Genomic DNA, 22,004 nt, shown 5'->3' with positions numbered 1-22,004 from the left:
AAGCAACCAGAAGTTGATATTGTGGAAAATGATGGGCTTCCAGGAAGGGAGACCTCTGAGAACAGTGCTCCCTGTGAGGATGGCACCAGTCAGCCTTTTCAGAGAATGCCAGGATCGGACATGGAGTTATCCAGGAAGGATACTCCTTGTGTCGGATGGGCATGGTCCAAGGCTTCTGCCTAGAAAGCCAATGAGAGTGCTGTGGGACCTGTAACAAGAGAGCTTCTGCCAGTCTGGACTGTGGGGTTCAGACAAGGGACCTAATGGATGAAAAACAACTTCAGAGGCAAAACCATGGGGCCTGAGGTCCGAAGTGATGCAGCCTCGGGCCAGGAGAGCCCTTGCCGAGAGTGACGCACATTCCCTGGGGTTTGGGGAGAACCTGGCTCCCACCACATGGTGGAGTTGAGGGGGTGCTGCTGAGATGTCAGGGAGCCCTGTTGCAGCCACAATGCTGGGAGAGGGTGGTCCCAAGGAAAAGGTGTTCTCCCCTGTGTCCCCCACAGTTGCCTTTGGAGAGAGGCAGACCTCTGCAGAGGCCTTTGGAGCAGGTGGGACTGCTGTTTTCAGAAACCCCCAGGAGGAATGACTGTCAGACTGTGAAATCTAATGGTCTTTGCCCTATAGGTTTTCGAAACTGCTTGAGTCCTGTGTCCCCTGTGCTCCTTCCACCCTGTGGAAATGCATATGTGTATCCCATGACTGTTCCTCCTTTGTATATTGGCAGCAAACGACTTGTCTTGGGCTTTTACAGGTCCAACAGCAGGATGTAAGTTTGGCTTTGAAAAATCGTGCCATAACTCACTTTGATAGGAGTTTGTTCATTTCTAACTTTGTATTTCATGTCTGTTGCTATCGAAATGGTTTAAGGTTCCCTGATATTGCTATGAAATGAATGTATTTTGTATATGAGGAAAACATGTCCTTTTTAGGGTCCAAGTGGTTGAATGTGCTGATTTAAAATGTGTATCCCCTAGAAAAATCTGTGTTCTAATTTAAATCCCATTTCATAAAGTCAGAATAATCCCTGTCCAATACTGTATGTTTCAAACTGTAATCACATCCTCTGCCTGGAGATGTAATTTAATCAAGTGTGGTTGTGAAGCTGAAGTAGGTGACAACATATCTCCATTCATTTGGGTGGGTCTTGGTAAGTTCCTGGAGTCCTGTAAAATAGTAAACATGGAGAAGAATGAATGATTCAGAGAGAACAGAGCAGAATGGCATGGCCATGAGAAGTAGCATCCACCACGCAGTGACCTCTGGAGATGTAGAAAGAACATGCCTCCCAGGGAGTTTCCTGAATCAGGAATCCAGGAGAATAAGCTTGCAGATGACACCGTGCTTGCCATGTGCCCTTCCAGATGAAAGAGGCACCCTGCTGTGTTCACCGTGTGCCTTTGCAGATGAGAGAGAAACTCTGACTGTGTTCGCCATGTGCCTTTTCACTTCAGAGAGAAAATCTGAACCTCATCGGCCTTCTTGAACCAAGGTGTTTTTCCCTGTATGTCTTAGATTAGACATTTCTATAGAGTTGTTTTAATTGGGACATTTTCTGGGCCTTAGAACTGTAAACTTGCAACTTATTAAATTCTCCTGTTTAAAAGCCATTCTGTTTCTGGTATATTGCATTCCTGCAGCTAGCAACTAGAACAGGTTTTGGTACCAGAGAGTGGGGTGCTGCTGCTCCAGTTTGCAAATACCAAAGATGTTGGAACAGCTTTTGAAATGGATTAGGGGAAGAATCTGGGAGAATTGTGCTAACCTTTTACGAGAAGGCCTAGAATGCTGTGAAGAGACTGTTGTTAGAAATGTGGACTCTAAAGATCCCTCTGACGAGGTCATAGACTGAAATGAGGCATGTGTTTTTGCAAACCTGAAAGAAGATGATCCTTGTTTTCAAAGAGCAGATCGTCAGGCCGAATGGACTAGTGGCTTTGTCTGACAGGTAGATTTAAATGCCATGAGCTTGGATATTTAGCAGAAGAGATCTCCAAATTCACTGTCGAAAGTGCAGCTTGGTTTCTCCTCACAGCTTATCGTGACATGTGACCGAAAAGAGAGAAGCTGACACCTGAACTCTTGGGTAGAAACAAAGCAGAAGTTGATGTTCTGGAAAATTATGGGTTCCCAGAAAGAGAGACCCCAGAGAATAGTGCTCCCTGTGAGGATGAAACCAGTCATGCTTTTCAGAGAAAACCAGGTTCAGTCAGGGAGTTTCCAGGAAGAATTTGTGGAAACTCTTTATGTCTGAGGGTATGATCCAAGGCTACTGCCTAGAAAGCCAACGAGAGTGCTGTGGGACCTGTATAAAGACAGCCACTGCCAGTCTGGACTGTGGGGTTCATGGAAGGGACACAGTGGAGGAAAAATAACTTCAGAGGGAAAACCATGTAGGCTGAGGTCTGAAGTTAAGAAGCTTCAGGCCACAAGAGGGGTCCCACCCAGGATATGTGTTTACAGGACTTTCCTTTTCTATAAGTGATTTGTTCTATTGTACTTATAAGCAATCGGTCTGAATGGATTCAGACAGTGATTATTCTTTCTCTACCCTAACCAGTACCTTCAGGGGGCTTTCTTTTGGATTCTCTCCAGTCTTACCTGTGACTGACAGCGTGGCCTCCAGGGGAAGTCCCACAGGACAGTCTCTAGACCCCTGGGTCTTCACACAGTCATTGTAACCCACATTTCACTATACTTCACAAGTGTTGAAATTTGTCTCCTTTTATCTTCTTAGTGGTTTATATGGAGTCAGGTACCATCTGCTCCAAATCACCAACTGAGCAGGCCCTTTTGCAGTCTTCAGTGGCCTGCCTCTCCTTATTTCAGATTGGTGTTTGCTCTGCAATTTCAGTTCCCTGATGGGTTCAAGAAAACTGATTTTCAGTTTACCCAGCAGTTTTTATTCTTGTGCTGATGATGTTTTGCTTTTTTCAGGTCTCTGTACTTAAGCTAAAGCACAAATATACTCTGCACGATTTTAATTTTTTGTAATTTGTTGAGGCTAATGTTCTGTTTTTGAAATAAAAAACAATGCACCAGAAAATATCATAATGCAGTGATTAGTCCATTTCAGTCTCAGTTATCGTGGTTTATTATGTAATTTAAATCTTTTACCATGGTGGTGAGCAAATATTTTCCATGAATCTCCAGTGGTCAGCTTTGTAAGCCATACTCTTTGTTGCAGCTACTGAACTCTGCAGCTATAGCACTATCACAGCTAAGATGATACCTAAAGGAGTGAATGTGGCTGTGTTTCAGTAAAATTTTACCCACTAAACAGATGGTGGGTCAGATTTGGCCTTTAGACTGTAGTATCTCAATCTTGTCAATTTCTGTTTGCATATTTGGAGGAGGTGCATGCAAACAGGTTCTGTGTTCTGGTTGGAAAGACCATTTTATCATTTTAATCTGTTCTTTTTATCTTTCATAATTATTTCTTACCTTTAAATCTACTGCTCTTGGTATTAATATAACCACATCAACTTTCATTTGGTCAGTGTTCACAGGATGTGTATTATTTTATCCTTTTTGCTTTGTCTACATATCTCTCTTGATAAAATGTACTCTCTTTGTTATTTTACTATAGTCAGACAGTCCTTCTTTTAATTGGCTATGTAGTCCAGGAATTGGCACATTTTTTTCTCTGAAGCATCAGTTAGAAAGTATTTGCAGCTGTAAGAGTCATAGGATCTCTGACTGTTCGGCTCCACAGTCAGTTTGTAAATATGGTATAGCAGTAAACAATAGGTCTGAGTGGATTTAGGCAATGCCTGTTCTTCCTGTAACCTACCCAGAAGCAATCACAGTAAATGATTGAGCATTGTAGCATTCCAGTAAAACTTTATTTGTAAAAGCTCGGTCCAACTGGAATTGGAGCATAGTTTGCTGACTGCTGACCTAGAGTGTGCTGAGGGTAGTCTATCTGGATGTGTAATGAAAGTTGTAGGAAGTGTATTGATTTTTTTACATACTATAAAAAATCGTTTTAAGAAGCAACAGCTTTTCTAATATATGTATTGACAGTACATTTATATAATTCATAAATATATGCACATTAATTTTATGTTATAAACATTTTTATGAATTGAATACCATCAAAGCATATGAGAAAATTAAGTCCAGGGTAAGCATTCTTCTCTATAATCATTTCTTTTAAGATTTTTACAGTAAACATCCTAAGAATAGATTTCTTATGTATTTTCTGTGAAATGACCTACTTGTGACTCCTTCAACATGAACAGAAATGTCTCGTTCCAGGCCTCAGTGTCACTCAGGGACGTGGCTGTGGAACTCACCCAGGAGGAGTGGCAGCACCTGGGCCCTGCTCAGAAGAACCTGTAAAGAGATGTGAAGCTGGAGAAATGCATCTGCCTCATCTCCGTGGGTGAGCATGTTTGTATGACTTACTTGTGTACTTCTCTATAGAAGGTATTTCCCTTAAATTTTGCCATCACACATGAACACTTTTGATACTCAGCTTTTTTCATTTTGAATTCCAAAGTAACTAAATCCTTATGGGGTCTAGAAAGAGTGTTTGAAAGACATAATTTGTTCAACACAGCACCTTCAAGATACCTCTGAAACTTTGTCTTCTTCCTCTTTTGGAAAAAGGTGTCAGACACAAAAGGTTCATGTGTGCGCCTAAGCATTCAACTTTTCCACTTTAAAGGGTATTGCATTCCACCCCCACAGCCCCCACACTCACCTCCACAGCCCAGTGCCCTGCACTGCAGGCTCACAGGCACCAGCATAGCATCCCCAACCCGTACCTATGCATCTGCCACAACCTGTCACCACATGGATGTGCCCCACATCCTGCTCCACATCCATCCCACAAATACAAAGCTTTGGACTACTGAATGAAGTCAAGTTCAAAAGGAACCCTATCAAGATACTTACATGTCTCAAAGGCCACAGAGGATCTCTAACCATATGAAGATGCAGAAAGGTAGAGCCCAGCCTAATGACCAAATTAAGATACCAGAGGAGACACAGACTTTGGAACAACTAATCAAAGTTGTTCATACAAATCTACTATATAAAGTAAATGGGATGGCTAATGACATAAAGGAGATCAAGAAGACACTAGAAGAGCATAAAGAGGAATTTGAAGAATAAATAGAAAAATAGCAGATATCATAGAAGTGAAAGATGCTGTAGACCAAGTCAAAAATATAGTAGAGACACAAAACAGCAGATTTCAAGAGGTGAAAGAAAGAACAAGGAATCTAGAGGATAGGACAAATGATTTTGAATGTGCAAATGAGCACATAGGAAAAAAATGGAAAGATGTAAATTGGAGTTCAGGGCAATGATGGACAAAACAAAGTGCAGAAATATTAGAATCATCATGTCTCAGAAGAAGAGAAGAGTAAACAGCTAGAAAGATTAGTTCAGCATATAATGGGGGAAAACATCTCAACCCTTACAAAAAACATAAATACGTAAATATAGAAGCCCAATGAACTCCAAACAGAATAAATCCATGTAGGCCTACTCCAAGACCCATAATAATCAGTCTGTCAAATGAAGATAAGCAGAAAATCCTGAAAGCAGCAAGAGAAAAACAATCTATTTATGTATAAAGAAAAGCATGTAAGATTGAGTTGGGACTCCTCAGCTGGTGCTGATGGTGGCAAGATTGCAGTGTATGATGTATTTAAGATCTTACAAGACAGAATTCCAGTTAATATCTCTACACAGCCAAATTGTCCTTCAAAAGTGAGAAACTTAGAATGGTCATAGCTCAAATAACCCATAAGAGTGGGAGAAAGATAAAAAATGATGGTGGAGTGATACAGAGAATGTAGGGTTTAACAAATGAGTATGATTGCTGAATTAATATATTGATATTTCTTTTAGTCTCCAATATCTTAGAGCAGCTAGCAGTAAAAACCTAAAATTGTAGAATTGTAACCCATACCAAACTCTGAAACCTATTCTATAACTAATTGTTGCAGTGTGCTTTGAAATTAATTGCATTTTTGTATATAGGTTATTTTTCAGAAAAAAGAAAAAGTTGATTGTGATGATAAATGCATAGATATATGATGATATTGTGAAGCATTTGTTGTACATTTTGGATGATTACATCACATGTGAATATGTAACATATGTCAATAAAGATAAAATAAAAAGTCATGACCATGAAAAACAAAACTTTCTTACTAAAATCAGAGAATAGACATGGATGCCTATCCTGCCAATTCTATTGTAAATTCTGGTCTGAGGAATTAGGCTAGAAAAGGAAATATGTGGCATCCATATTGTAAAGGAGGAGATAAAACTTTATTCCCCAATGACATGATCCTTCTCATAGAAAATCCAAAAAATCCACAAGAAAACTAACTGCTAAAAAATGAAGTCAGCAAAGTTGGAGCCTACCAGATAAACATGAAAAAATCAGTTGTGATTGTGTACACCAACAAAGAACAAATTAAATGGAAATAGAAATTCCTTTCACTCTAGCAACTAAGAACATGCACCAGTGAAAGACTATCCTAAATAGATAAAATGAAAGTGAAACCTGTTTAAGGGAAAGTAAGTTTGTTTTTTTCTTCTCTAAGGAAGCTCATATGATACTGAGTAGGGCCTAAATTGTCAAAGACTGAAATTCACATTTATAAAGAGGACAAATCCACAGGACCTTCAGAAATCCAACAACTTAGAAGACTCAGTCCCTGCCTTCAGCTTCCCCAGCTCTGCCTGTGACCCCAACACAGCCCTGGTCAGCTGAGCCAGGGGGAGAGCTGGTTGTATACCTGGCCATCCCTTTCCCCCACCCCCTATTTTCCCTCCCCTCCTTTCTCCCTCCATTCCTTCCCCCTTGTCTGATGCTGCTTCTCCAGGACCTCCCAGACTTCTGCACGGCCCACTATAAGAGCAGTACACTACATTGAAGAGCAAAACATAGTAAAGGTTTGTAAAGGGGACCACGAGTGCAGATAAGGTGGTTCCAGGAAAGTGAGCTCCACAGCCAGAGAGACCCTAGTAAATTCCAGCGCTTTCACAGGAGCTACAGGCTGGTTCCTCATCTGAAAAGGAGGGTGTCAGTAAAACTGCCTCGTGGTGTCATTCTCAGAGCAGAGGTGTTGCCTCTGCATCATTCAGCCAAAGGCCACTTAGTAAGTAACGTGTAAATGTTGTCTTCCATCATATTCAGATGCTGCTTTGTTCTTTTCATTTAGTATTTCATTTAATCCTTACAAATGCCCTAATTATAGGTGTAACCATATGTGCTGGTTTGAAATGATGTATGTACCCTAGAAAAGCCATGTTTTTTAAAGCTATGTGATTTAATCAAGAGTGATTGTTAAACTGGATTAGCTGGAGGCATGTCCCCACCCATTTGGGTGGGTCTTGATTAGTTTCTGAAGTCCTATAAAAGAGCGAACATTTTGGAGAATGAGAGAGATTCAGAGAGAGCAGAGATTGCTGCAGTACCATGAAGCAGAGAGTGCAGGAGCCAGCGACCTTTGGAGATGAGAAGGAAAATGCCTCCCAGAGAGCCTCATGGAACTGGAAGCCAGGAGAGAAAGCTAGCAGATGATGCTGTGTTTGCCACGTGCCCTTCCAGCTGAGAGAGAAGCCCTGACTGTGTTTGCCATGTGCCTTCTCACTTGAGAGAGAAGCCCTGAACTTCATCAGCCTTCTTGAACCAGGTATCTTTCACTGGATGGATACCTTTGATTGGACATTTCTATTGACTTGTTTTAATTGGGACATTTTCTTGACTTTAGAACTGTAAACTAGAAGTTTATTACATTCCTCTTTTTCGAAGCCATTTCATTTCTGGTATATTGCGTTCCAGCAGCAAGGGAACTAGAACACCATATTTTCAAAAAGGAAAACAGTTTTAAAGGTTAAATAACCTTTAAATATAACTTTCAGGGGTGGAGGAGCTAGAATGCAAATGTAGATATGCTTCCCAAATTCAGGTTATTCCTAATAGACTCCATGCCTAAAGTTCAGTGTTAACAGCACTTAGCAGAGTGACTTGTACCCAAATCTCTAAGACTATGATGGTGAAGTGAATGTGGACACAATGACTCTCTGCCAGGTGGATTTATTCCGTAAATTCTGGCTTCTCTCCAAAGACCTTGGACCAGACTGAGGCTCTTGCCCTTCCTGCTCTGTCAAGTCTGTGTCTGCTTTTAATAGGCACAGCCTGATGTTCTAGTGCAGTACTTGTCTGATTGATAGGTAAGGGGGCCACGTGTATAATTTTTAATATTCTCCTAGTGACATTAATAAAGTAAAATAAATACATGAAATTAATTTTAAGGATACATTGTGTTTAACCCAAAACATCCAAAATATTATTTCAACATGTTACACTAGTCACATTTCAAATACTTTGGTCACGTGGCTACTGACCACAGACATGGGTGGTACAGTCCTGAAGTCCAAGAGTCACGTTTAAGTCAGCTGGGGATGGGGAGGGCCAGTTTTGCTCCCCAGGGTCTTTTTGGAATGTCTAGAGAAAGTTCTGCTTGTCACAACTGAGAAAGGAAGTGCTGTTGGCCTCTATTGGGAAAAGGCCAGAGATACAGCTAAATATTCTACAATGCCCAAGTCAGCCCCCCATACCACACAATTACCCAGCACAAAATATCAGAATTGCCGATTTTGAGCAACTCTTCTCTAGATGAAGGTTTTAACTAACCTGATTTTTCTCCCCAGGCCTAGGTCCCAGCCTCCCTGGAATGAAGCAGTGCTCATGGGGCAGGAAGGACAGAGCTGCACAAACAGGAGACCTACCTGAAAGAGCAGCTGTGCTGGCCAGAGACTACTCAGCAGAGCTACAGAGCAGGGCAGAAGAGTCCAGAAAAGAACGGGTCTTGAATTGGTCCACCAGAAGTCATTTTTGATCCCCTTGCCCTGAGTGAATTAGATGGTGATGTTGCCACATCCACAAGCAATCCCAGTCCATGTGACAGTGGACATCATGGATAAACTTGCAGAAGTTGGTGACCTGGGTTGAAAGGGGTGAGTGACTGCCCAGGAACTGCCACATGGCTGGAGGGAATATGAGGGCATTATCTGCAGGGAGGACAGACTCAGCCAGAGCTGAGGAGATTCTGCCTCCACTCCTCCTTCAAGGGCCTCCCATTTTCTTCATTCTTCCCTCACTCTTTCTAGATTCTGAGTTGTTCTCACACCGTGTCAGTCTAGTTGCATCTAGAGCTTGTCTGTGGCTCCCTCTATCATGAATATATAGAGTCACAAAATAATAGTACAGGTAGGGGACTTTATTTCTGACTCTTGAAAGCTTAATAAACTATCAGGCCTCAAAGGAGTGGCTTTTCCAGGTTCAGCACAGTGCTAGGAGTACTGGTGCTCAGTCTGTCTCAATAAGTCAACAGAACTGTCTGATCAAAAAGTCCTCTTGAAAAACAGCAACCAGTTAGAACAATAGGATTAAGAAATTTTCTGTCATTAAAAAATCCCATCTTTCTTTTTTCAGAATTTTCTGTTGATTTTCTACCTTGAGATGTAAATAATATTAAGAAACTATTACTATTAATCCTCTTTTAATTTTTTGTGAGTTGGTCAGAGGGGCATTGATTGTTCATAGATCAATAGGAAAAGAGTTTAATTCAACCAGTGAAAAATTGTGAGGTTCAACACAGGTGATCCTATAGGAGATGCACAAGTTCAGGTCATGAAAGCTGTTGTGATAAGATTTTGAGGCAGGAAGAGAAGGAGCTCACCTGATCTCTCATGAGTCAATTCCTCTTTTTGTACTTCAGCTTATCCATTCCAGTTCTCTGCACTCTTCCAAAAGGAGCAGAAATTGAACATATCTCAGGTGAGTTGTTTCTTAACACATTTTTTATGGTGGATTTTATAAATGTTTATGGGTCCACACGTTAAAATGGAAAAGCAGAATTCGAAATAGATCAGAATCATTAGGTAAGATTCATTAGGGAGGAAAGGCAGGATAGTGGGGTAAAGTTGTCATCTAGGAAAATTCAGGTCCTGTGGTGGTGTAGATTTCTAAAGTGGAGCTTCAAGTTTATTTCTCCCATTTCTGAAAGCCACAGAAGACAGATAATATTTGTTTACCAATTTTAATTGATGGGAAGAATAAAACAAACCTCATGGAAACAAAACACAGTGAAGTCTGGCAGAACATCCTGATGTTTTTCATGTTGGTGACAGTACAGATCTTTTCACTAACAACCCTCAAGTTGGAACGACCATCCTTGGTCTGCTAAGTTGCACTGAAGCCTCTGTTGTCAATCAATTGACAGTACAGGTCTAAGCTAAACTTTATATTCTATGAAGCCCTAGTTATCTATCTTGGCTAGTACTTCACTGTCGTAATTACTGTTGCTTTATAGTAAGTCTTGAAATATGGTAGTGTATAGTCCCCAAGTCCTACCTCTTCAAGAATTTATGGCAATTTTAGGTCTGTTGCATTGTCCTAGGAATTTTGTCAATTTCCACAGAAAATGCTGCTGAGTTTTTCACTGTAGAGGTGAATGAAATGTTGGACATCTTTCATTAGATTTATTGGCAAAATGTCTATTTCTTTCCATTCACTAAATTTTTACCTCATGTATTTAGAAACTTGTTAGTTGCATGCATGTTAGTCTTACTCAGGAATTTTTGTAATTGATGGATTGCTTCTCTGTTACTGCTTTCAAGATTCACTCATTGTCTTTGGTGTCCAGCAGTATTTTATCATGTTTGTGATAAAGTATGTTTGTATTTGAATTATCATACTTTTAGTTTATTGACATTCTTGAATGTGTACATGAATATTGACCATCCAATTTGGGAAGTTTTTAGCCATTTTCCTTCAAATTATTCTTCCCTTTTTCTCTTCTCCTTCTGCAGTGCCAGTTACATGTATGTTGATGTCCCACTGGTCTCCAAGGCTTTGCTCATTGTTCTTCATTCTTTTTTACTTTCCATCCCTCAGTTTGGATTATCCCAATTAACTTTGATTCATGTTTACTCATTCTTCCTTTGGAGTACTCCTATTTGCAGTTGAGTATATGCTTTCTATCTTCTGAACATTTGAGAGCAGGTTACACAAATACACATTGCACACAAAATAGTTCGATGTACGTTTCCCATGAACAAGGATATTCTCTTATTGTTTTAGTATCCTGACTGTTAATCAAATACCATGGAATGGGTTGGTTTAAACAATGAGAATTGATAACTCATGGATTTGAGGCTAGGAGTCTGAAATCAAGGTGATGCTTTCTCCATAAGACTGGCATTCTGGGTCTCTTACCAACAGTCCTTCTTCCTTGTCTTTACTTCATGTGGCAATGCATGTGGCAGCCTCTGCTGGCCTCTCTGGGTTGCACTGCCTTTCAGCTCCTTCTCATGACTTATTCTCTGTCTGACTTTCACTCTGCTTATAAAGGATTCCAGTAATCTGGTTTAAAACCCAACCTTAACACAAGTGCTTTTTAGGATATCTTATTTACAATAGTTCTACCCCCACCGGAATGCAAATAAGCCCAAAAACGTGCCTACATTTCTCTCTCTGTAAAATGTGCTTTCTTTGTTATTTGATTATAGTCAGACAGTCCTTTTTTTAATTGGCTATATAGTCCAGGAACTGGCACATTTTTTTCTCTGAAGGGTTAGGTAGAAAGTATTTTCAGCTGTGAAAGTCATAAGATCTCTGACTATTCAGCTCCACAGTCAATATGTAAATATAACAATAAGCAGTAGATCTGAGTGGATTTAGACAATGACTGCTCTTCCTTTTCCCTACCCAGAAGCAACTACAGTCAATAAGTAAATGATTGTGCATTGCAGTGTTCCAGTAAACCTTTATTTATAAAAACTGAGTCCAGAAGCAATTGGCCCATAATGTGCTGACCCCTGACCTAGGGTTTGCTGAGGGTAGTCTACTGGGGTATGGGATGAAAATTGTAGGAAGTGTATTTTCACTTTTTACATGATATAAAAAATAGTTTAAAAATATATCTTTTAAAATATATTTGCTGATAGTACATGTGTGTAACCCAAAATACATACACATTATGTTGTATGAATTTTCACAAATTGAGTACCATCAAAGGATATGATAAATTAAGTTCAGGATAGGCATTCTTTATAATCATTTCCTTTAAGACCTTTACAGTAAACATCCTAAGAATAGAGTTCTTATGTATTTTTCTGTGTGACCTAATTGTGAGCCTTTCAGAATGAACAGGAATGTCTTGTTACAGGCTTCAGTGTCACTCACGGAGGTGGCTGTGGTGTTCCCCCAGGAAAAGTGGCAGCTTCTGGGCCCTGTGCAGAGGACCCTGTACAGCGACATGATGCTGGAGAACTACAGGTGCCTTCCCTCAGTGGGTGAAACTGGCACAAAGAGTAAGATTTTTCTCAATTTTATTTACTGTTTCATTCCCATGGTAATTGGACAAGATCTTATCTCATAGTTAGAAATCAATATTTTTTACGTATTGAACATCATAAAAGCTTTTTATAAAGCAAATGATTTTGAAAAAAAATGGGCAGAGAACAATGATCTGGCATTTTTCAGAATAGAAAACACAAATACCTACCATGCATATCCATTACTTTATTAGTAATCTGACACAGAGTTTGTGAATTTACACCGAGTAAGTTGTCAGTGATTAAGAAGTCTGACCCTACCCAGGAAGTAGTAATGTATGAGAAGAACTTCACAAGGCAGGCAGCAGTGGGAATTGGCACAGTAACTGGGGAAAGAGGTGATCATTATCCTTACAATAAATGCATTCATTTTCTCTGTCCCAGCAGTTCCACTCCCAGGCTTATGTATTCTGGAAATGCTCTTGCATGTGTTCACCAGGTAAAAAGAAAGGCCATGTCAACATAAAAAAATATATAAATGATCTCTATGTGTTCTGGCAAGGCAACTTACAAATAAATCATATTTTCATATAGTGTACTGTATTAACCAAGGGTAGCAGCCAGAATAAATCTAAGAATCAAAATATATAGGCAAAAGGAACTCATAAATCTATGTGTAAATTAATAATGCTTAGAAATAATAAAAAGTAAATAGCCTCCTGTTTTCTATACCAAAAAAGGGTCTAATTATATGTGATGAAGTTACATCTTGGGTGGAAAGGGGACTCAGCATAGGTGAGGAGAATCTAGATAGATTCAAATATGTTAATGACTGTGGTTATCTGAGTATTTGCATTTTAAGTTTACTAGTTTACTTATTTCTTACAAAAGTATTTATGTGTATATCCAATTTAAATAAGGAAAGTATGGGAGGAGAGAAGTACAGACAATATAGATAACATTGTCTGTTCATGTCTTTTATTGCAAAATTACATTAGGATGACTAGAATTTCTTTAGTTTACATCTACTTTTTTTCCTCCACTGTGAAATGATCTCACACTGGTTTACTGAACTCACATGGATCTTTTCCTAATTTCTCCTTATGCTTGAAATGATATTCCAGTATGTCCAGTCATCGACCAAATGTCTTTGTTCCTTCTCACCTTGGATTTAATGGCAAAATACTGCTTTGGTCCCATGTTTCCCTGTTATTGTGTGTGTTAGATTGTAAGCTGCTGGGATATGATGCACCTAAACTGGAATAGCCTTTAAAAGGGGGGTATTTCATAACTTCCAAGTTTGCAATTTTAAACCTCTGGAAATGTCCAAATTAAGGCACCAACAAGAGGTTACCTTCCCTCAAGAAAGGCTGATGGGTCTGGAACACCTGTCAGCTGGGTAGTCACATGGGTGGCATCTGCTGGTCCCTTCCCCTGGGCTCTATTGCTTTCAGCCTCTGTTCCTATAGGGCATCCACATTTTGCTTTTCCAGGGATGGCTTTAATCTCTTGACTTCCCCTGGCTCACTCCAGGATCTAGCTTGCCCAGCATCTCACAGTGACATCAGCTTGGCTCCAAGTAGCTGTGTTGCAATTTAAATCCCATTTCATAAAGGGAGAATAATCCCTATCCAATAATGTATGTTTGAAACTATAATCAGATCCAGGAGGTGTGATTTAATCAAGAGTGGTTGTTAAGATGGATTAGGTGATGCCATGTCTTCAACCATCTGGGTGGGTCTTGGTAAGGTTCTGGAGTCCTGTAAAACAGGAAACATTTTGGAGAGTGAAAGATCCACAGAGAGTCGAGCAGAACAACATGGCCACGAGAAGCAGAGTCCACACGATAGTGACCTTTGGAGATGAAGAAGGAACATGACTCCCAGGGAGCTTCCTGCAACAGGAAGCCGGAAGAAGCAGCTAGTAGATGATGCTGTGTTTGCCACGGGCCCTTCCAGATGAGAGAGGCACCCTGACCACGTTCAAGTGTGCCTTTGCAGACAAGAGAGATAGTCTGACTGTATTCAAAATGTGCATTCTCACTTGAGAGAGAAACCCTGAAATTCATCAGCCTTCTTGAAGCAAGATATCTTTCCCTGGATGCCTTAGATTGGACATTTCTGTAGACTTGTTTTAATTGGGACAGCTACTCAACCTGAGAACTGAAAATTAGCAGCTTAATAAATTTGCCTTTTTAAAAACCTTTCCATTTCTGCTGTATTGTATTCCTTCAGGTAGCAAAGTAAAACAGATTTTGGTACCAGAGAGTGGGGTGCTGCTGCTGCAGTTTGTAAATACCAAAGACGTTGAAATGGTTTTTTAAATGGATAAGGGGAAGAATCTGGGAGAATTGTGAGAACCTTGAAAGAGAAGGCCTACAATGCTTTGAAGAGACTGTGGGTAGAAATATGGACTCTAAAGATACCTCTGAGGAGGCCACAGACAGAAATGAGGTGTGTGTGATTGCAAACTGGAAGGCAGGTGATCCTTGTTTTCAAATAGCAGTTAATTGGGCAGAATGGACTAGTGCCTTTGTCTGGAAGGTACATTTTAAATGCCATGAACTTGGATATTTAGCAGAACAGATCTCCAAATGAAATATCGAAAGTGCAGCCTGGTTTCTGCTCACAGCTTATCGTGAAATGTGACCAAAGAGATAAGCTGAGACCTGAACTCTTGTGAATGAAGAAACCAGAAGCTGATGTTCTGGAAATTTATGGACTTCCAGAAAGGGAAACCCCAGAGAACAGTGCTCCATGTGAGGATGGAACCAGTCAGCCTTTTCACAGAAAGCCAGGGTCGGACATGGAGTTATCCAGGAAGGATACTCCTTATGTCTGATGGGCATGGTCCAAGTCTGCTGCCTAGAAAGCCAATCAGAGTGCTGTGGCACCTGTATAAAGAGAGCCACTGCCAGCCTGGACTGTGGGGTTCAGACAAGGGACCTAATGGATGAAAGACAACTTCAGAGGCAAAACCATGGGGGCTGAGTTGTGAAATGAAGCAGCCTTGGGCCAGGAGAGGGGACCCACCCAAGCTGGTGGAGAGGGTAAGTTTGCCCCAAAGGCCGAGGAAGGGCTTTCCGCCTCATTGCAGTGGAAACATCATTCTGCCTCAGGCCTTACAAAGAGTGAAGCCCATTCCCTGAGGTTTGGGGAGAGCCTGGCTGCCACATGGTGGGGTTGAGCATGTGCCGCGGAGACAGCAGAGAGCCCGGGTGTTGCCCCCATGCTGGGAGAGGGTGATGCACAGAAAATGGTGTTCTACCCAGTGTCTCCCAAGGCTGCGTTTGGAGAGAGGCAGGCCTCTGTAGAGGCCTTTCGCCCTGCTTGGCCTGCTGCTTTCAGAAGCTACAAGGATGAATGACATTCAATCTTTGAAATCTAATGGACTTTGCCCATCAGGTTTTCAAAACTCCTTGGGTCCTCTGTCCCCTGTGTTCCCTCCACACTATGGGAATGCATATGTGTATCCCATGTCTGTTCCTCCTTTGTATGTTGGTAGCAAATGAATTTTCTTAGGTTTTTACAGGTCCAACGCCAGAAGGTAATTTTGCCTTTGAGCCCATGCCATCACTAACTTTGGTAGGACTTTGTTCCTTTCTCACTGTGTATTTCATGTCTGCTGCTAGTGAAATGGTTTAAGTTTCCCTGGTAATGTTCTGGAAGAAATGTATTATGTATATGGGGAAATCATGTCCTTTTTAGGGTCTAAGCAGTGGAATGTGCTAATTTGAAATTATGCATGTCCTCTCAAAATGGTGTGTTCTAATTTTAAATCCCATTTGATATAAGAGAAAAATCCCTATCCAATACTGTATTTTTGAAACTGGAATCAGATCCTCTCCCGGGAGATGTGATTTAATGAAGAAAGATTGTTATTCTGGATTAGGTGATGACATATCTCCAGCTGTTTGTGTGGATCTTGGTTAGTTTCTGGAGTCCTGTAAAAGAGGAAATTTTCACAGAATGAAAGATCCACAGAGAGCAGAGCAGAATGCCATGGCCATGAGAAGCAGAGTCCAACAGCCAGCGATCTTTGGAGATGAAGAAGGAACATGCCTCCCAGGGAGCTTCCTGAAACAGGAAGCCAGGAGAAGAAGCTAGCAGATGATGCTGTGCTCGCCGTGTGCCCTTCCAGATGGAGAGGCACCCTGACCGTGTGCCTTTGCAGGTGAGAGAGAAACTCTGTGTTCGCCATGTGCCTTCTCACTTGAGAGAGAAACCCTGAACTTGATCAGACTTCTTGATCCAAAGTGTCTTTCCCTGGATCCCTCAGGTTAGAATTTCCGTAGACTTGTTTTAGTTGGGACATTTTCTCAGCCTTAGAACTGTGAACTAGCAACTTACTAAATTTGCCTTTTAAAAGCCATTCCATTACTGGTGTATTGCATTCCTGCAGCTAGCAACCGAGAACAGATTTTGGTACTGGATAGTGGGGTGCTGCTGCTGCAGTTTGCAAACATCAAAGATGTTGGACAGCTTTTGAAATGAATAAGGGGAAGAATCTGGGAGAATTGTGAGAATCTTGAAAGAGAAGGCCTTGAATGCATTGAAGAGACTATTGGTAGAAAGGTGGACTCTAAAGATACCTCTGACGAGGCCATTGACAGAAATGAGGCACGTGTGATTGCAAACTGGAAGGCAGGTGATCCTTGCTTTCAAATAGCAGGTAATTGGGCAGAAGGGACTAGTGGCTTTTTCCGGAGGGTAGATTTTAAATGGCATGAACTTGGATATTTAGCATAAGACATCTCCAATTGAAATGTCAAAAGTGCAGCTTTGTTTCTCCTGACTTTATCGTCAAATGCGACCAGAGAGAGATAAGTGGAGACCTGAACTCCTGGGTATGAAGAAACCAGAAGTTGATGTTCTGGAAAATTATGGGCTTCCAGGAAGGGAGACACCAGAGAATAGTGCTCCATGTGAAGATGGAAGCAGTCTGTCTTTTCAAAGAAGGCCAGGATTGAACATGGAGTAATCCAGAAAGGATTTGTGGAAACTCCTACTGTCTGCTGGACATGATCCAAGGCTACTGCCTAGAAAGCCAATGAGAGTGCTGTGGCACCTGTCTAAACAGAACCACTGCCAGTCTGGACTGTGAAGTTCGGAGAAGGGACACAGTTGAAGAAAAATAATTTCAGAGGCAAAAGCATGGAGGCTGAGGTGTGAAGTCAAGATACCTCAGGCCAGGAGAGTGGACCCACCCAAGCCCATGGAGAGGGTGAGTTTGCCCCTAAGTCTAAGGATGGGCCTTCCACCTTGTGGCAGTGGAAGAGTGATTCTACCTCAGGCCTTGCAGGGAGTGAAGTCCATTCCCTGGGGTATGGGGAGAGCCTAGCTGCCACCACATGGTGGGGTTGAGAATGTGCCGTGGAAACCACAGAGTGGGTGGTGCCAAGAAAAATGTGTTCTCCCCAGTACCTCCCAAGGCTGCATTTGGAGAGAGGCAGACCTCTGCTTAGGACTTTGGCATGGATTGGCCTGCTCCTTTCAGAAGCCCCAAGGACAAATGACACTCAATCTTTGAAATCTAATGGACTTTGCCCATCAGGTTTTCGAAACTGCTTGTGTCTTGTGTCCCCTGTGTTCCTTCTACTCTATGGGAATGCATGTGTGTATCCCATGACTGTCCCTCCTTTGTATGTGGACAGCAAATGACTTGTCTTGGGTTTTTACAGGTCAAAAGCCAGAGGGTAATTTTGACTTTGAAAGACTGTGCCATAACTAAATTGGTCAGACTTTATTCCTTTCTAACTGTGTATTTCATGTCTGCTGCTAGCAAAATGGTTTAAGGCTCCCTGATATTGTTATGGAAGGAATTTATTTTGTATATTGGGAAATCATGTCCTTTCTAGGATCCAAGTGGTGGAATGTACTGATTTGAAAGGATGCACGTCCCCTTGAAAAGGTGTATTCTAATTTTAAATCCCATTTGATAAAGGCAGAATAATCCTTATCCAATACTGTGTGTTTGAAACTGGAATTGGATCTTCTTCTTGGAGATATGACTTAGTGAAGAATAGTTGTTATGCTGGATTAGGTGACAACATGTCTCCTGCCATTTGGGTGGGTCTTGGTAAGTTTCTGGAGTACTGTAAAAGTGGAAGCATTTTTGAGAATGAAAAATGCATAGAGAACAGAGCAGAACACCATGTCCATGAGAAGCAGAGTCCACCAGCCAGCAACCTTTGCAGATGAAGAAGTAACATACCTCCCAGGGAGCTTCCTGAAACTGGAAGCCAGGAGAAGAAGCTAACAGATGATGCCATACTCTTCATTTGCCCTTCCAGATGAGAGAGGCATCCTAACCGTGTTCACCATGTGCCTTTGAAAAGGACAGAGAAACTCTGACTGTGTTCACCATGTGCCTTCTCACTTGAGAGAGAAACCCTGAACTTCATTGGCCTTCTTGAACCCAGGTATCTTTACCTGGATGCTTTTGATTGGACATTCCTATAGACTTGTTTTATTTAGGACATTTTCTGGGCCTTAGAACTGTAAACAAGCAACTTACTAAATTCCCATTTGAAAAAGCCATTCCGTTTGTGGTATATTGCATTCCTGCAGCTAGAAAACTAAAACAGATTTACGTACCAGAGAGTGGGGTACTGCTGCTGCAGTTTACAATACCAAACATGTTGGAATGGCTTTTTAAAAATGAATATTGGGAAGAATCTGCAAGAATTGTGTGAATCCTGAAAGAGAAGGTCTAGAATGCTTTGAAGAGACTGTTGGTAGAAATGTGGGCTCTAAAGATACCTTTGATGAGGCCGTAGACAGAAATGAGTCATATGTTATTGCAAACTGAAAGCAAAGTGATTCTTGTTTTCAAATTGCAGATCATTGGGCAGAATGGACTAGTGACTTTGTCTAGAAGGTAGATTTTAAATTCCATGAACTTGGATATTTAGTAGAAGAGATCTCCAAATGAAATGTTGAATGTGCTGCCTTGTTTCTCCTCACAGCTTAACATGAAATGTGACCAGAGAGAGACATGCTGAGACCTGTACTCTTGCATTGAAAGAAACCAGAAGTTGATGTTCTGGAAAATTATGGGTTCCCAGGAAGGGAGACCCTAGAGAATAGTGTTCCATGGTAAGATGGAACCAGTCAGCCTTTTCAGCGAAAACCAGGATCGAACATGGAGTTATCCAGGAAGAATTTGTGGAAACTCCTTGTGTCTGATGGGCATGATGCAAGGCTACTGCCTAGAAAGCCAACAAGAGTGCTGTGGGACCTGTATAAAGAGAGCCACTGCCAGTCTGGACTGTGGGATTCAGAGAAGGGACACAATGGGAGAAAAATAACTTCAGAGGCAAAACCATGGAAGTTGAGTCAAGAAGCCTCCGACCAGGAGATCAGACCCACCCAAACCCATGGAGAAGGTGAGTTTGCCCCAAATGCCGAGAGTGGGCCTTCCACCCCCTTGTAGTGGAAGAGTCATTCCACCTCAGTCCTGGCAGAGTTAAGCACATTCATTGGGTCAAGTGAGAGCCTGGCAGCCACCACATTGTGGGGTGTAGCATGTGCTGCAGAGATGACAAAGAGCCCGGGTGCAGCCCCCATGTTGGTAGAGGGTGTACCAAGAAGAAGGTGTTGTACTGGGGGTTGGAACAAGTGTGCACATTTGTGGGGCAGGCCATTGGGTTGCAACGGTCAAGCAGTCAGTGCATAATTATATGAGTACCCAGTGGTTGGGAGGATGTGGCTGTGCAGGTGTGTGGGTCTGCTGTGCACTAGTCTAGGGTGTGGGGCACTTACACAGAGCTTAGGGGCTTGGGCTGGGTTTGTAACTGCCTGGGTTCATCCCAAAGCTCGGAATATGACTTGGTACCGCTCCAGAAGGTCCTTTAACTGTTGTACAGATGCGTGGAGCTGGGGGTGGGGTGGGATGTGGTTGTGCGATTGTATGTTCTGAGGTCAGGTGTAGGCTGGGTATGAAGGTAATCACCTGCAGCTTTTTTGTGGTGTTGAACACCTACATGGTGCAGGGAAGGGATGGTGTGTCTCTGGGGGGCAGTGGGAGTGGGGGGAGACTGCACTTGTGCAGGAGAGGTGGGCTGGGCTTGGGCCATCAAGGGCATGGTGGGGGCGGGGGTGAGGGTGGGGGTGGGAGGTGGGTACACACTTTGGGTTTGTCATGGAGGTGACACTTGGAGTGCAGGGAGGAGATGGCAGGTGATGGTGTTCATGTGTGTGGAGTGTGGGGTGAGTTCTGGGTCATGGGGCTGCACTGGTGAGGGTAGTACTTTCAAGAAACTCAGCTTGGCTTACTTCCTAGTTCTGATTCCCTATCTGTGTACTCAGAGGACTCTGGGCTTCCATTTGGAAAGGGGCACATTAGGCTGTTTGCACCAGCAGAGGGTCTGATTCTCTGCATCTCAGTTCTTCAGCTTTTGCAAGCAGGGTCTCCCTATGTGGTGTAGGATACTCTCCCAGGTCATTTACACCCTGGAATTGCTGTCTCAGTCTCCTTCCCATCCCTTCTCTAGCTGTTCCTTGGAGGAGGGGTGTACTCCACCTATTCTATTCTGCTATCTTCCCGGAACCTCTTACCAGGTGCTTTAGAGACCAGTTCTTTGACAGCAGATACTATGAAGTCACTCCCCCAACATCAGTACAAACATAAGTGTTAGGTGGTGCTATTCTCTTCAACCTTGACTATTTCAGGGAGGAGGCATTTTTGATTCACTCCTCTCAGTTGTACCTGGAGACTTGCATCCCAGCTCTGAGCACTGTGTTCTGCATTGCCCAGTCCTGCAGGATAGAACAAACCAGAACATGCAGACACCTGGCAGAATACACTCATGTTGAAGCAGAGTGCCCTTTCCTGACCTTTGAGGAGCTTCTGAACTGACTGGAGGACTTGATTTTTTTTTTTTTTAATTTTTTTTATTAATCAAAAAAAAGAAAAGAAATTAACACAACATTTAGAAATCATTCCATTCTACAAATGCACTCAGTAATTCTTAGTATCATCACATAGATGTATGATCATCATTTCTTAGTACATTTGCATCGATTTAGGAAAAGAACTAGCAAAACAGCAGAAAAAGATATAGAATGTTAATACAGAGAAGAGAATTAAAATAATAATACTAATTATATATATATATATATAAGGAAAAAGAAAAAAACAAAAACAAAAGATACAAACACACAAACAAACAAACAAAAAACCATATTTCAGGTGCAGCTTCATTCAGTGTTCCAACCTAGTTACATTACACTTAGGTATTATTGTGCTGTCCATTTTTGAGTTTTTGTATCTAGTCCTGTTGCACAGTCTGTATCCCTTCAGCTCCAATTACCCATTATCTTACCCTGTTTCTAACTCCTGCTGGTCTCTGTTACCAATGATATATTCCAAGCTGATTCTCGAATGTCGGTTCACATCAGTGGGACCTTACAGTATTTGTCCTTTAGTTTTGGGCTAGACTCATTCAGCATAATGTTCTCTAGGTCCATCCATGTTGTTACATGCTTCATAAGTTTAGTCTGTCTTAAAGCTGCATAATATTCCATCGTAGGTATACGCCACAGTTTGTTTAGCCACTCGTCTGTTGATGAACATTTTGGCTGTTTCCATCTCTTTGCAATTGTAGATAATGCTGCTATAAACACTGGTGTGCAAATGTCCGTCTGTGTCTTTGCCCTTAAGTCCTTTGAGTAGATATCTAGCAGTGG

At 41.8% G+C, this 22,004-nt stretch overlaps 1 protein-coding gene across 6 annotated transcripts in view; it reads left to right on the top strand.

Annotated features, from left to right (window-relative positions):
- Positions 1-19,934, top strand: part of LOC143683444 (zinc finger protein 510-like) — a 98,928-nt gene extending 78,994 nt beyond the window's left edge. For 2 of the 6 annotated variants that reach the window (XM_077159496.1, XM_077159497.1), the window contains 5 exons: positions 4,261-4,387; positions 8,686-8,972; positions 9,756-9,814; positions 12,207-12,351; positions 14,274-15,415. In XM_077159496.1, coding sequence (XP_077015611.1) covers positions 8,897-8,972; positions 9,756-9,814; positions 12,207-12,351; positions 14,274-14,362 — 369 coding nt within the window. In that variant the 5' untranslated portion in view covers positions 4,261-4,387; positions 8,686-8,896 and the 3' untranslated portion in view covers positions 14,363-15,415. Of the gene's footprint in view, positions 1-4,073; positions 4,127-4,260; positions 4,388-8,685; positions 8,992-9,755; positions 9,815-12,206; positions 12,352-14,273; positions 15,416-18,607; positions 18,731-19,282 lie in introns of those variants that run through there. The other 4 variants (XR_013175431.1, XM_077159499.1, XM_077159495.1 and 1 more) reach the window with 4 other exon arrangements.
- Positions 19,935-22,004: the final 2,070 nt, after the last annotated feature.

This window comes from Tamandua tetradactyla, chromosome 5 (assembly GCF_023851605.1).
Source record: "Tamandua tetradactyla isolate mTamTet1 chromosome 5, mTamTet1.pri, whole genome shotgun sequence".
In the NCBI taxonomy this organism is placed as follows: domain Eukaryota; kingdom Metazoa; phylum Chordata; class Mammalia; order Pilosa; family Myrmecophagidae; genus Tamandua; species Tamandua tetradactyla.
Note: the sequence above shows the minus strand (reverse complement) of the source record. Positions and strands in the feature narration are given on the sequence as shown.